Here is a 17178-nt window from a genome sequence, read left to right as displayed (position 1 = left end):
AAATTAAAATTCATATATATATGTATGTTTTTCTTTAATTTTATAATTATATAAATATAATATTAATATATTAAATAATCGATATAATGTAATTTTGTTTAACGTTTTCTTTTATTGAAATTTTGCTTTAAATTTTAGCTAAATAAATATCATTGAAGAAAAGTGTTGACAAAAATAGTAATGAAATTTTCAATTATTTGTGTGTGTGTGTGTGTGTGTGCGTGTGTGTGTGTGTGTGTTTTGTGAGTAATCGGGTTCCTCGCAGTCTTTCCATCCTCACGCGTGGGACCTGATTCACGTGAGTATTATTACCTTTGAATCCGGCCACGTGTGTCGTGCCTTTACTTTCACGCTCAGTGTGGTCCGGACATACAGCACAAGTTTTGACAGTAGTAGAGCCGCTTAAGTTGGGGCTACCTTGGTCTTGGAACACACAAAGGCAACCTTAGGGTTATTAGGGTTGTGGACAATAAGGTATATGACTGCTGCCATTGCCAATTAATTGAGGGACATCAGAAAAGCCATGCAATTCCACTGTGGATGTGTTTTCTATGTTAAACCCACCATGATATCGCGATCTTATTCAACTCTGAAAAATCTTTTCTAATGGTGCTCCAACGGTTTGAAATTTGATATGGTAGTGGATCGTCCCATTTATGGTGTGTGTAGCCATAATTCTTGTAAAATCATTTTTGCGTTAATCAGCACCGGTGAGACAGAGCCAAATGGGTCAAAAATTTTTATAATGTCTGATAATATTGTGCGTTTAGTGAATGTTTAGTGAATGTTTAGTGAAAATTCATTAGAGATTGTTGTTGAGAATGTGAATTTATCCTCTTTAGGACTCCATTGTAGTTCGAGAATTTTGGTTGTGCAATCGTCAAATGCAATTGATAATTCCTGTTTATGATCTGCTTTAATAGCGGTAAGGACATCTCTATGAGATGTCGATTGCCAATTTGGCAATGGAAAAGCGTCCGCCATAAGGTCATTGATCGAATGTCCCGATATCGATGCGCTTGAGTCATCGAATACCCCCCCCCCCTCCCTCCCTCCCCTCTTAACACTGTGGTAGTGCTATCTGGTTTAAATACACCTTCACGTGGCAGATAGTAGTGAGTTTTGTTATGATGGGACATCGAGGAAGCTCTCTTCATGTGTTTTTCAACTCTTCATAATCCGTCGTGAATTGTTGATAGAGTTGCCGATAAATTTTGTCTCTTGAGAATCGAGGAAACTTTGCAGACATCGATGGGCAGTATTGTGAGATTCGCCGAGGACTTCAACAGATTCCTTGAGTAGGATCCGGTCGATGTATCTCCCTGTTGAGTTGCGTGAATGAGTTGTTTTATAATGATCTTCACACCACTACTCATCAGAGGTGTATCGATGAGCGGTACTCTTTGGCACTTCTTCTTGCACTCAAAATCTTGTCAATAGTTTTTGTAAAGTATTCTCTACATCCTGTGTTGACGTGTAAAATGATGCTGACGTTAAACTGTTTGCCACACTGACAGGCCCCCAGTACTAGCCATCAAAAAATGGATAATTACGTTGGATAATTGGCATGGATGGAGAATACTTGATGATCTGCCCATATACATCCGCTCCAAGAACAATATCCACTGGCCATGATATAAGATATTCTGGATCGGCTAGTGTTAGGTCTCTCGGGTGCGGCCATGCCCGATGTGAAGTTTCAAGGGATGGAAGGATCGTGGTCAATCTGTTCAAGGATTTTAAATGATTTCATTAAAGGCTGAGTGATATAGCACCTTCAGCCTGGGTTGGGAAGGATCCTCCAATTCCATGGACGATGATGAGGGAACGTTAACGGGGTATGTCGAGCTTCATCGTGAGATTCTCTGTCGCGAACGTACTCTCGGAGCCTCTATAGATTATAGAAGACGGGCTTGTAATGTTGTCGATGGTAAGCATATTTTAGCTCCAGCACCAGGGAAGTGACCAACAGGGTTGTTAATAGAGTCGCCTAGAAAGCTTTCCCATTGCTCTGTCGCGTGTGCTCGGTGAATCGTTGCGTGACTTGGTGGACGTTTATACAGTAGCAGACGTGTCAGTTTCGAGGTCCAACTTGTGCAATTTTTTTAGTACATTGTTTGCATTACTGATTAGTTCTTCTATCAACTCTGCCTTATCTCTCACCATTGATGTGTTGGAGAGGAGTTTTCATTCCACCTCTACATGTAGTGCACGTTCCTACCACGTGGCACTCGTCAAGGAACTGCAAGATATCAACGATTCTCATCGCCAATTTAGAATTAGAATAGTCTAACTAACAAGTCAAATGCTGTAAATTACACGAAAAGCGCAAATATGTTAAATTCACACTTTTCTCCCATGCCAATAATCTGGTGGACTTGGTCTAATTCTAAACAAGATTAATTGTTATATTACTACTAATATAATACTTAAAATATTCTTATCTATGATAATATAAATTATTTATTATTTATTATTTCATTAATAATTGCATAAAAATTATTTATGAAAATTTTTATATTGAATTTTATTAATTTATAAGAGGTATCAATGAATTCTGTAAAAATTATTTAAGGTACTGGCTAACGTATATGTAACTTATCAGATGAATTTTTTTTTTTTTTTTTTAAGAAAATGTTTTTTATGTTATAAATTTAAATTTTTAGTTATATAAAATATTTAAGTTATATTCAAATAGAAAATTTATAAAATGTAATTTTTAATTTTTCTTACAAAGATCTATGGAACACACTGGAGTTGTAATAAATTTTTAGATCTTTTTTTCATTTAATTATTTCTATAACTTAATAAGTATATTATTATTTGTTGAAGCTGCTCATTAAACTATTATCTAATGTAACGGAAAATAGAAATTTATAAAATCACAGTTTTATTATATTGTCTGTAGTCTAGAAATTATACTTTGAGAATATCAAAATATATATTTTCTCGTGTTGGTACTTTAATCGTACTCAATTACTTATTTAATATAATAATGTGATATAACATCGACTTAGTTTTAACTTTTTAATTTTAACTATATTGCGTAATGATAAAGATATCTATTATATGGAAAAATTTGCCCGTAAAACATAGTCGTAAAAATATTTTAGGATCCATATAATTTTATTTTGAAGGTCAATCCATAGATAGATAATTTAATGAGATGTTGACTCTTTAAATGTAAGCGATATTTATCAATGTAATAACTATTATATGCTATTACACATCATTGTAATGAATTTATAATATATAAATGTGGCTGTGTGTATTTAATGAAAATTTAATTCCACGAAGATAACAAGCTTGATAAATATTGAAACAGCTGCACTCGGATTCTTGATTTTTCACCGCAACCAACTAGGCGGTCCATGACCACTTGCAACATTATCGTCGCTAATGTACTTTTTTACTCGTATGCTGACGAATTGCAATGTTTGTTCCCGATGGGCGAGCAACTATTTCAAGACACTCCGTTGAGCAATGAGGACAATCGTGTGATTGACATTCTCACAACTATTTGCTACAATTTCGCTAAAACTGGATATGCGATTTCTTAGTTGTCGGCTTATTATTGCCAATTGCCGTGCCTTGCGTTTAATTACTAAGTCGATATATTCGAATATAAATCCTGGCACTTAATTCTTAGCGAGGCTTATTATTATCTTATTATTATTATTATTATTATTATTATTATTATTATTATTAACGTCTTTCATTATAATTAAAGAAGAGTATTCTAATAAATGTATAATTGGCAATATTCCGAAGGAAATAATCATGCGATTCAGCTGATATTCATCAATGGCATTTATGTTACACATTTATGCTTAATTTATTTAATTTATGTTTCTTTTATTATCAATCACAAATATGCTTTGACCTTATAAATTACATTATTATTATAACTCTTATTAATTCTGCGAAAACCAATACCGATGCGATGTCTAAAGAACCTTGTATTTTATATTCATAATAATAATTTCATTTACTTGCGATTATTTTGTTTCTTTAATATTTATAGCTTTCTGATATTTATGGCCTTTCATAATTATAATGATATATATATATATATGTTTTTGATTTTCACTATCGGTTAAATGGTTTATTTGAGTTTTAAAGATTTTATTGTGTCCATTCGGAATTACCGTGATATTACAATGTTTGGTAATTTCGTATTTTTACGACAATCTGAGTTTATGTTGTCGTCTAAATAAAATTCGTATTAACGTTATTTTATTATTTTTAAAAGAGTATGGATATTTTGTTTCAATAATAATTAGATATTAATAATCGTTAACATGCGACATAATATAATAAAAATCTTTTATAATTAATCCATAATAGAGATATTCTTCTATGTGTTATTTTATCGTTACTTCTTTTTCATGAGCCTCATTTCGTCTTATATGTTGTTTTTTTTTATCTATTAGAGACTTATTAGAATAGTATAAAAATATATAAATATCTGTGACTTAATATGTTGTGATTTATAATGCTAAATCGATTATAGAGAAGTGGAATTTCAAGATACATTGCCAACTCAATTTCACGTGTACACGAAATAACTCAAATACTTATATGATAAAATGTTTCATAACATCGTTCGCATTGTTATTTAAAACAAAAAATTTCTGATCAAATTCTAAAAGCAAGATGATTTTATTCGCGATTGAAGTAAAAATATAACATGAAAATCAGAGTACAATATAGATAAATAAATTTGTTTATAAAAAAACAATTTATTCGCAAATCGTTAGTGTTATATAATAATATATATATATATATATATATATATATATATATATATATATATACGCAGATAAATGATGATATGATTTTTATATTATCGAAATCTTACACCCGAAGCTACAAAAAACAGTTTTGAAATATTTCAATACTAATAGTTCATATGAAACGTCAGTAATCTGTATCCAGCGACATTAAAATTTTGGAATAATATATTGCATTCGTTTTGTAACGAAAATAGAATTTAATTTGTATAAAAATCTATTAAAGAGTAATTTATCTGATAACGATCGTGGTATTATAAAAGAAAAGATAAATTATAATGTGATGAAATAGTTATAGAATTCGTATTTTATCTAAAGACAAGGTCTGAACACGAATCGGAATATCTATAAATAATTAAATATACATTATGATGATTTTTCAAACAATTATTAATAGACTCATTTGAACAACTGTTAATCACTCAAAAATACATTTAATTAATATAATTGTAAAATTATAAATAAAAATCTCCTCTGTCTCATGCTCATTTTACTTTCTATATTAACGTTTATCTATATTTTTCTTTATTGTACTCTGTTATCCATATCTTAATTTTCCAATGTATTATATAAGATTTTATTGTTCGAATTTATATATTATCGCATAATATAGTGTTGTTTGACAAATTAGATTAATCCTTTGAATTAAATTTTGATAAATGCAATTTCAATCGTATCTTAGCATATCGAAGACTTCGTGTGTATGCTATATTAATATCACAAATATATTATTGGCAAATATCTATTAGTTATATAAATAAAATATTTAAGTATTGTCCGGCCGTTGCTTACCATCGTGAGACTAATTTTTAACATAATTTTAACATTATATTTGAATCTTTTATATTTTAAGTAACCGTTTCTCTGGACGATGTTGTATCTTCTTTCTCCAGTGGTATGGTTATACCCATACACGAGACAAAACTATTCCTTATATTATGAATACAAATGTTATAATCGTTTATTTTTCCAAATACAGTGTTTATCCATGGCGTTTCTATTAAGTTCTTGAAATCAAGTTTTTGGGCTAAAAAGGTAATTATGTAAATAGGTCATAAATCATTTTGGCAATTCACAATGTGCCAATGAGAATGAAAAATTGTGATGCTTAGTGTTTAAAGCACTATACTCGGCTAATGAAAAATAAGTGTCGATTGTTCGTGTATTCTAGATGAATGGAATAGTCATATACCGAATACATTGCACATAAAATTGAAGACGTTTGATATTTGTTTTATGACCTGGCAAAGTAATTGTACCTACAGTGTAGCCAGAACCTGATGGAAAAATACCAATGCAGAGTGAACACTGTTTTTGTTGAGCTTGTATTAGACAAGTCTGAGCCAAGGACGTGCCAATTTCATTTCCACAATAATCCGGATGAACGCAGATAAGGTGAATGCAAAAATATTTGTCAATGTTGAATGTTTCGAAAATATTCGCTTCAAGTAGAAGGTCTCGTTCGTATTTCAGTAAATTAATATCATTATCATGCGCAAGAAACTGCAAATGATTTGTCATTACTTCAAACTGCATAAGCTGCATTATACGAGGGATTTCAATGAGAAACAAAATATTCACGTCATCGTTCTCCATTGTCTCGTCGAACGGATAGTTAATACTTGCAATTGCCACGCCAACAATTTTTCCACTACCCTCCTCTATTGCGCAAAAACTATTTCGCTCCGTTACCGCTTTCAATATAAATTGTAAGTATTTTATCAATGTATATGAATTAATGAACAATGATGTGGCTAGAGGTGCTCGTTCCGAATAGAAATAGTAAACCTTAAGAAATCGATTGGCAGTTAAAAATTATTGACAAGAATTTTTTAATAATACACAATCGAATTACTAACTGAAGATTCGATGATTTATTACTTTTATATGCTCGAGTATTTCCTCCATTCTTTCAATTGGGAAATCGATAATCCTATAACCAGAGCCGAGCCTCTCCCACGTAATTGGCACATTGGATTCAAATTTCATTCGCTCCTTATTTGCTGATATAAAGTTTTCCACTAACAATTTTTTATTTATTTCATCCTGTGCCGTTGCTCTGAATAGAGATGGTCTTTTTTGTAGTATACTTGGATTAAATGGATAATCCATTTGATAGTTATTTACCTTGAAGATAATTTGATTGTCATTTCTCGTAGTTTCGTTGGTTATGTTATGCACGTGTTGTATTTTCAGCATATTAACATTAATAAATAATCAAAATTTTCTAACATACATGAGATGCTGCAAAACGTTTCCTATTCGATCAATGTATTGAAGGCTTAAAATATTACAAGAGTATGGGGGAGTCATCTAATGAAGAAGCGATGGATATTGAAATGAAAATTTATGCTCCTATTACGTGGGGCATAAAGCCGAAATTTAAAATTCAAGATTTTCGTGAAAATAGACATGAAGAAATTCTGTTACTTATTAAGGTTAGATTTGCTGGCTTAAACTTTTATTAATATTCCTTATACAATTATTATCGATATATCATACGTACCTAGGACTAAGTAATTATTTTTTTTTTTTTTTTTTTTTTTTTTTTTTTTTAAAGCTAATCAAATAATGGATCGATTAAAAAAAATTTAACAAGATACAAGCACTACCGTAATATTTATCACTAAGAATTTTTAGAATAGACAGTTTCGATGAACTTTAACCTCAAAAATAATTTTGTTATAAGCTAAGAGCAAGTATTTTATTAATATCTATCAATTGATAAAAACTCCAATTGACATCGGTGTAATAATTTGAATCACAATATAATTGAATATATAACATTATTTTTAAATTATTAAGTAATAATCCTACGTTTATGGATCATCGGTTTTATAGCGCTTGAACTTGCTAAATAAATAAATAAATAGATTATCAAAAACGTGATTTTTTGCATTTAATGGAGCATTAGATGATGAATTATGATGTGCGTGATATAATAAATGAAATTTTATTTATAAATTTGAAACATCGACTTATTCTAATGTATAATAATAATACAACTAATTTTTTATTAAATTTAAAAAATAATTTGTAATTAAAATAATACGAATTAATATGTGTAATCTGAATTTGAATTAATTAATAATCGTAGTTTGACTTAATAAATGTACATATATATATATATTTTTTTTTTTCTTTTTTTTTCTTCAGACATTAATTAGTTAATTGAAAGGTTTTGGGAAAGATAAGAAATTGAAGTTTTAAAATTACATGCGATTAACGTTATCTGCTTTTCCAAATACATTTGTTTGTCGCGTTAGTTGATCTTCGTTTTTCATTTTTCTCGTAGCTGAAATTACTGAATAAAATATTGTCAACATTAATATAAATTAATATTAATTAATGTACATAAAAGAGAATTACATATACGTAATGTAATAAAATAATTACAAATCTATATTGATAATTCCACAGAGATGTTTTCTATTATTTTTATTTATATATACATTAGAAGAAAAAAAAATTATTAATTTTTTACTGTTGAAAGTGGCATAAAATAAAAATGTAATTGGCTATTTTTCGTTTATAATGCAATTTTTCAATACAATTAATATTATGAAAAATTTTATTGAATTTGCTTTGTATTTTATAAGTCTCTATACACACTCGCGCAAGCACACATTATCTTTATTTTTTATTTTTTTTTTTTTATATTTTCTAATAAGCCCTTTATAAATAATTGAAATTAATATTTGAGTTGCCACTATTGACCAACTATTCATTTATTTAGATATCCTTTATCATTAACATATTATCTCTTGATTTATCGGCGAAATATAAACTATAATACCCATACTTCTTCTTGCTTACGATTCGACGATTAATCGGTAAACACTTGCTTTTATTATTATGTTATGATACAAGTTTTTTTTTTTTTTTTTTTTTTTCTACTATAATAACACTCGTCAATAATATCATAATCATATACATATATATGTTAAATGTATATAACAATCTTAAATATGAATAATAACGTGAGATTCGTTTATTTCATTTGATTACAAGTAACTTAGTAAGCAAATATAGCATAATGAATTATTGTCGTTAATCGCGCTTTCCACTTTTGTAGATTAATAATTTTTAATCGTACGTAAATTGAGATTGACTCTATAACGATAAGTCCATACTGTCTTGCTTTATCCATCTCTTTTGTTTTATCTTTGATGTTTATTTTATTTATTGAGATCAGCATCACTATTTTCGGGAGGAAGCGATGTGCAGATCGTCAAAGCTATTAGACGATGCAGTATCGCTTCATGAATATTTAAATATAATTAGAATGTGGATGAACGATACGACCAGTTTGGTGGCTGTGAGTGTGAAGTCGGGACGCATTATCGGCACAGTCATAACACGGATTAACAGAAATTTTGACAAGACTAATACTTACAGCCGCATGCAGGTAGCTATGACGTTAGATAAGCCACATACCTTTATCAAGAAAAACAGCTGCCGTAATCGAGAATTTTTAAACTGCTTAAACGCTAAGTTATACAAATATCACCTACTTTCAACCTTCTTTCAATGTACTTCAATCAAATTACTCTAAAATTTCAAAATTCTTTTCCTTTTTTTTTTTCCATTCAATCATAACGTGTATTCCTATAAGTCTCGTATTAACGAATGGCTGCTCAAACAACAAGTCCTTAACAATGTTACTTTCAATTAATTTGCGAAATCCAAGGAAGTGCTAATTAGACGGTCACTTTTGCAAAATTACTTCAAATAGATATTGGAAGGACGAACTTTACAGTCCATATGGAATCTAAAGAGTGCTTTGATACTGCAAGCCAATGCATACGAAGCGATCGGACACGACACGTACTTGCGGGTTTACATTCTTAGTGTTCATCCTTCGTACAAGGAGGAAGGAGTCGCCGAGGCTCTTCTCCTAGCCACTGCACGTCTTGCTATACAAATGAAGGTTAGAAGGACATTTTGTTTACAATGCACTGCAATTCGTATGTGGCTGCGAATGTTCGGTTCACATCTTACGAATTCGGTCAATTGTTCACTTATCTTCATATAATGCAATAGTTGGCAGCCTTATTGTTTGTAGTCCTATGGGCAAAATTCGTTTCTTTGGCTTCTATCATCATTTTATTAGTATTCATTTATAAATAAGCGTTGCCGCTAATTCATTATTCCTGTTACTTTTACCAATGTATTCATGCTTCATTATATAACAATTGTCCACGCTCAACTATTATACTTTTCTTAATTACGTACAATTATTATCATAATATTTTTGATAATTAACCCAAGGGCGTTTTTGAAGAAAACATTATTATTAAGAAATGATATTCTATCGTGTGGATGTAGATTGTGTTATGACTGCTTTGGTAATAATTTTTTCTTAATCTTTAATATCTTATAAGACAAATAGTATTAGTATCTTTAATGGGTACATTGTTCTTATTTTAAATTTCATATTATATAACGAATACTTTAATTATATTTTATGAAATCTAATATACTACATTATTCATAGATTCGATTACTTATAATAAATGTTATATTATTATTTTCGATACGAGTAGTAGTGGCGCCGTGAAGATTGCGCGAGAGTTTTTTTGACTCATTCCACTCAACTATCTCACTCACACTCCAATGAGCTGGAATCCCCATAGAACTGATGGGACAGAGCAAGAATCCCCATAGCTTTGATTGGTTTCAAGGTTTTAAACTTTTTTTTTTTTCTTTTTTTTAATACTACCTCTTCAATATCAAATCCTCCTTATAATTAATATAATATTTCAAAAAATATCTCATTATTATAAATATAAAACCACATGTATATACACGCATACAGAGAGAGGGAGGGAGAGAGAGAGAGAGAGAGAGAGAGAGAGAGAGAGTCATATAACCCATATGTACTATATACTTGATACTTATCCGTGTCTAGATAACGAAATTATCTAAGACGTATATATTTTCAGGAGATGTGCTTAGACGTAAAGATATTACATATGTGCATATGCTACGATTAAAAAAAAAAAAAATTTGAAAGTTGAAATGGAGCTTTAATGTATTTAAAAAGCTGATCATAATAACAGAGTTGAAAAAATATGTAAGTCATAGAGAATTCTTAAAAAATCTTAAATATCTTCGTGGTTGTTTAATAAAAAAATGTTATCCATTTTGCAAGGTAATTACAAATGATTATATTATATTTTATGCACCACACAAACTGTTAAACAAATTTTATATTGTGAAGAGACTCTCGAAAGAAAGCTGATTTTTAAAAAGAAATTAAAATTTTGAAGTAGAGATCAGATGCGAGAAAGCAAATCGAATATTTTTTACAAAATGATTACAACACTGAATTATCTAAAGCACCATAAGTATCACAATCCATTCTAGGATCTATAAAATATTTTTAAAGACACAATGTGTTGATGTGTACCTTATAGAGGAAATTCTCAAAAGACGAGAAAATAAGTCTAACAAAAATTGAATGTATTCGAAAGTTCAGTCTGTGGCTCCAATTGCCAAATTCGGTAGTTCAGTTTATTTGTCTCTTGCCGTAGCGATGCGCAGTTAAAGTACACACGTGGAATGGCTAAAAGTATGTACAGTGTGTAACTTCGTTTTAAGACATCGTTTATTCTGTTTTATTAACATTATTATAATATTGCAGTTTTGTGTTTACTTCTTTTTTTTTTGTTTGTGTGTGTGTGTGTGTGTGTGTGTGTGTGATGGGGGGGGGGGGGGGGGGGGGGGATTATTCTATTACAACGATGTGGTTGCTTCTTCGTAATGTTGGCGATGTCGTTGATGATGCTATAGGGATTAGCAATGGATGTTGTTGATTATAGGGTTCTATGCTGACGTTGTAAAGGTCTCCAAGCGAATCGATCATACTCATAAAGGAGAGCATGGGAGTATTAGTGTGCTAGTTTTATTCGCAATAAAGATAAATGATATACCTTCGAGAGCAGAAGGATTAGATACAATGATTTGTATAGTCGACTATTTTCTAGAACGGCAATCAGCCCTTGACGGATCGTCGTTGTCTTTGCCTTTTTCTTGCGATTGTTGCGTCGAACATGAGGGCCGCCGCGTTAATTGGTCGAATAATCGAATTGCGGCACTTTAAAACTACCGACACTCATTACCGAATGATTGCCGATAGTAAATTACGTGGAATCTCGTCGCGCACTTCCTTAAGTATCGGCGCGGCAATTGGCTTTCCGCTATTCGAGAATTCGGCGGAAAAAGCGTAAACGTTCGAGGCTAGGCAGCCGTTTGAAAAGAATCGGAAACGATCGGAAACGATCGGAATCGTTCGTGAATCTAAGCTTTCGGCTAGTCGAGAATTCAAAGAAGGCGAATGTAAATATTCGAGGGCTAAGGAGACTCGTAGAACGTTGGAAAATTCTAAGAAGTTGAATGCAAACATTCGAGGGTTAAGAAGACTCGTAGAACGTTGGAGAATTCTAGCTTTTGGCTAGTGGGGAAACGAATATGAGAAAATGTAAATATTCCGAGAACCGATGACTTGGACTAAAATGCTTCTATTCCGAACAGAATTCAAAAAGAGACAGTTTACAATTTAACAAGAATTTACATGTAAACAGATGTAAAAATAAAAATTGTAAATAATAATATGTACATTAAACGGTTATATAAATATTTTTTGTCTTCAATCATATTTGCGCTTACATGCATTTATTTGTTTATTACTATTTCTAGTAAATTATTCTAATATATATTTATAACATTTACTCCTCGTTACACTATTTGTTTTATCGTGTCGATGTATTCGTGTAACGCATATATACCAGATAATAGTATATCGATAATAAAAATATTATTTATTCTTTTTGGAATACCACGGCTTTGGCCTACAATTAATATTACTTTTTCTCGAAAACTTACTCATTAATAGATACAACGTAATTATCATAAAAATACTTTTATACAATTTACGGTACAATTTTTTTTTCTAACATTATAGTTTAAATGTACAATGTGCATAGCCTCATGTACTGGCCGTATAAGCAACTAATTTGCCAATGAAATTTACACTTTCGGCATGTGATGACAAAAAACGCTTGAAGATTTAAATATTTAAGATAATTACAGCTTCGTGCTGGTAATTTTGCGCATGATAATTAATTAAGCTTCGGTGTAATTAGGGTCGCGATGATATTAGCAATTCAGCATAGTCGAATTAATCGAATTAATAGCTTGACATATTGATTAATCTTTCATTCTTAATTCATATTATTTATCGATATTTAAGATTATCGCTGTTGATTTTGTAAATATTTCGCCTCGTTACTTGTGCGCTCGTGTGACAAGATTCTCTCTCACACTTTGCAGTTTCAGAGACAATAATATTCACTCAACGATCGATCGGATGTGACGGATCTGCTTGTGTGTATAACATATCAACTTTTGCAGTGGTTGTCGCATCCCCATTACTTTTCTTCGTTATGAGAACCACAAATAATTTATCTGTTATAATGTAGGTGGTAACCCCAATTATTATCAATATTATCCATTATTTTTCAAATTATTAGCATTCAAATGCATTCAAATCGATGCCGATGTCCTTTCCATGCAATAATGCATAAAGTCATAATATAACGTTTATATAGTACTCCGGTAATATTAGAAATTTTTATGATACGCAATTTAATAGTCAAATGTTGTATGGAATTATCAGTGTTTTTACACCTTCTGCCGTTTATTAAGTTTTCGCTACGAAATATAAAAAAAAAAATCCATTATATTATTGTTGCATTAATTTTTCATTAGTTCGAGAACTTATTATCTCCGAGATACAAAAATTTATAATTTTTGCTAATACCAATGGTAATGGAAAAATTCTAATATTAGACTGAATATGTATCGAATATGTATGGAATATGTATCGAATGTGTATATATTGGCTACAATTAAAATTATTACCTAATTAATAATGTTTATGTTTAATTAACTTTGATTATATAATGAATTGTTTACTTATGCTTAAATAAGTTAATATTATTATAACAACTTTTCTTTGCACATGACTCCACGCTGAAGCTCTTCTATGCTTCATCTATACATATACGATACTTTATGGTGTTTAATAAACAATGAAAATTGATCTAAAGTATATATGAACTAGTACGGGAAATATATATATTTGATTGAATAACACGAAGTGATCTCATAAAGTTATGCGTATTCTCAAATAAAGCACGTTCGTTTGCTATTCGAGTACAAAGTACTCATATAAGAAGTACCTCTTATCGAGTTATATCAAGCAATATTTATCGCGATATTCCAAAAAGGCCAATTTAAAAACTTTTTCTTTAGGGTTGGTCATTGTGAATTCGATAAGTCGATTGCAAACATAAATTAAACCATTCATTGAAGTCATTCGTCGTACAGATTTCATTAGCTATTCTCTGTTTTAAAATACTTTGTAACTATTGCGAAAAATAATAAGCATATTATTCACAAATAAGGTTGCATGTAAATCTTTCAAGTTTGCCATTATTAATGATTATTAATATGTATGTTGAGGAGATATTGATAATTGTACCATTTGATTTTATATTCTAGCCGCAGAAACTTACATTTGTAGTTATTTCCTTGGCTATCAAATACTTCGTAACTTCTTGTTAAATGAAATTATTAAATTTCGTATACTTTTTTGGAATAGGCAATGATGCTCTCTTTACAGACGATATGGTAGTCACGAGGTAACATTTAATATTGCCTGTATTTCTCTGTAGATCTGCAAATAATATTGTAAAATCCTGAAGTAAAATACTATAAATTGTGTAATATAAAGTAGTAATTTCAAGTGCGTTGCACATTGACATTTCGTTGTTTTCTTTTTTTTTTTTTTTTTTTTTTTTTTTTTTTTTTTTATCGGAGGCTTCTCACATATTATCACTCGAGAAATGAGTAAATCTGCTAATGTAGACGAGAAAATTACACTCACAATTAATTGAGTAAAATTCATAGAGGCAAGTGAAAATGGAATAATTTCTATTTTGAAAACTAATATATTCTATTTGGCGAAAGCCTACCACCTACGTTCATTGTAGCGAGGACGTAACGGACATTGAAACACATAAAAACCATTATTGTAGGTAATACATGGTAATTAGAACACATGGAATTATCTGGAGATTATATTTAAATTATAATTGTAGATAAAAATTCTAATATTCGGCTGAATATTGTCTACAAATTGTAAATGAAATTATTTAATTATATAAGTGAAATATATAATGAAAATATTGAATGCCTTTTCTGATTAAAATCAAAGTCTTATCGAGGACTTTATATTATTATATGTAGGCAGTTTTATTGTACAAATGATCTACTAAAAAGATCTATGATAAAGATCGAGATAAGCGTACCATTTGAAAAGTACAAGCTAACTCTTGCAACCTAAAGAGACGAGATGGTTGCTCTGTAGAAAAATTTATAAAAACATTCGTAAAACGCAAGGGCACCGATTGAAAATAATTAATGCGCAATTATTAATTTAATTACGCAATTTGCTCTCGGGCTTATCTTATTTTAATATTATTAATTTGCTTAACCCGCGGTAATTCTAATTCTATTTTCTAGGGCTTTTGGCTAAATTGGATCTATGCACTTGCTGGCAAACAAAATTATAACAAAATATCCTGTATATATGAATAATTGACAAATTTAAATTAGGGAATGTGCAAGCTCTCTTAGCATTGTTTATATAAGCACGTGTATGTCATAATTGTTAAGCTGTTTGTTTAGCCATTCGATATTAAAAGTCCAATGCTCTTTTAGCAGTTAATTATCTAAATCGCCAATTCAGGATTGCATTTTAGTCCTTTTTCACTGTGTATCTTCATATATTTCTGGTCTATTTAATCGCTAGACTTTCTTTAACTTCTAGCTTCGATGTCTTTTTACAATTTTATTATCTCTCGATTCACGCGTGTGTATGCACATATTGAAAATCATGCCAAGCAAACGCAAAAAATTTATTATATTCAAACGTGTAGGATAGAATATCTAGAATTATTGTTATTTTGAGTCTGTGGTAAATGCCGGAAGGAAAGTCCTTTAACCTTACAAAGTCTATTCACATTCTTGCCTTCATTAAGTCCACTTTCTTTCTTCTATTTATAATAATTTACATGTATTGCTGCATTCGTAAAAAATTCTTTTTTTCTTTTCGTTTATTTACTAATGTTTACTAATAGAGAACGTAAAATACTTTCATATAATCAAATTTTGTAACGACTTACTTGTCAATCAACAAATATTAAAAATAATATTATTCGGAATTATAAAATAACTATTAATAAAAAATTATGCAAATTAATGCGTGATATTTTATCACTAATACATGTCATGGAATGCAAACTTCTCTCTCCATTTACATTTCGGCTTACGTGCGCGTGTGCATACGTGATCACATGCACTGCTGCTTAGGGGCGTAGTTTCCGCTACTAAGAACCGATCAAAGATATGGGGATTCTTGCTCTGTCCCATCAGTTCTATGGGGATTCCGGCTAGATTGGAGTGGTAGTTGGGTCGCTGAGTCGAATGAGTCAAAAAAACTCTCGGGCAATCTACACAGCGCCACTATTAATTTTCGTTATTTTATTAAAATATTTTTATTCGTCGCAAAAAAATATAATTGGTTAGGTAAAAGTGCCGCAAACATTTGTCACGATTATCTATAAATAACGAAGACGGTAAACATTATTTTTGAAGTATTGAAATTGTTACATCAATACTTTACACATACGAATATAATTATATAGCCTCGCATTAATTAAGAATAAATGTTTGCTATTTATAGTTATTTGCACCCTTATATCGCGTATACATAAAAACAAAAAAAAAAACAAAAACAAAAAAAAACAAAAAAAAAAAAACAAAAAAAAAACAACCAAGCATATAATAAATATTTAACGATGGCTAATGAATACAATGATATTATGATTAAATTACTCGATTAATTAAAGCATTATTATTGAAATAATACTTTGATGATTTTTAAGATATCAGCCATTGGTGGAATTTTTACAACGGAAGAACATCAACTAAGTGCTTATAGGGTCGGATTTTCATTAAACAGCGAAATATTTTACGATAAGTGGATGGAAAATAATAATGTCGTCTTCAAGAATCCCGGTAAGAATAACGTATCAGCAAAATTTATGAGCATGTTAACACCCAACAGGGAGGCGTTGGAAAAAGACGAAGTCAAGGAAAATAATTAGTGGAGTGTAGGAACAATAAAAATGAATTGAAATTTCAAAATTAGTAGTATAGAACAATGGAAGAAACAAAATTTTTTGATTTCTAATGTGTTTATTTACTTAATACATGAGTAATTGTGTAATATATATATATATATATATTTGATTCG

The 17178-nt window shown here is 30.2% G+C and overlaps 2 protein-coding genes across 2 annotated transcripts; one reads left to right on the top strand and one right to left on the bottom strand.

Moving 5' to 3' along the window:
* Positions 1-1172: 1172 nt before the first annotated feature.
* LOC105359948 (uncharacterized) lies at positions 1173-7007 on the bottom strand. Its single transcript, XM_011496719.1, has 5 exons — positions 6675-7007; positions 6375-6581; positions 6057-6296; positions 2164-2293; positions 1173-1429 (listed from the first exon to the last, which is right to left on the bottom strand). Exons 1-5 carry the CDS (start codon positions 6990-6992, stop codon positions 1173-1175), a joined length of 1152 nt encoding a protein of 383 aa, XP_011495021.1. The 5' UTR covers positions 6993-7007.
* Positions 7008-7100: 93 nt separating this feature from the next.
* Positions 7101-17029, top strand: LOC105359947 (uncharacterized). The gene is made up of 4 exons (XM_011496718.1): positions 7101-7231; positions 8989-9201; positions 9529-9723; positions 16808-17029. The coding sequence occupies exons 1-4, from the start codon at positions 7121-7123 to the stop codon at positions 17027-17029; spliced, it is 741 nt and encodes a 246-aa protein (XP_011495020.1). The 5' UTR covers positions 7101-7120.
* The last annotated feature ends 149 nt before the right edge of the window (positions 17030-17178 follow it).

Source organism: Ceratosolen solmsi, unplaced genomic scaffold, assembly GCF_000503995.2.
Source record: "Ceratosolen solmsi marchali unplaced genomic scaffold, CerSol_1.0 scaffold29, whole genome shotgun sequence".
Classification (NCBI taxonomy): domain Eukaryota; kingdom Metazoa; phylum Arthropoda; class Insecta; order Hymenoptera; family Agaonidae; genus Ceratosolen; species Ceratosolen solmsi.
The sequence above is the reverse complement of the archived record's forward strand: the minus strand, read 5'-3'. Positions and strand labels throughout refer to the sequence as shown.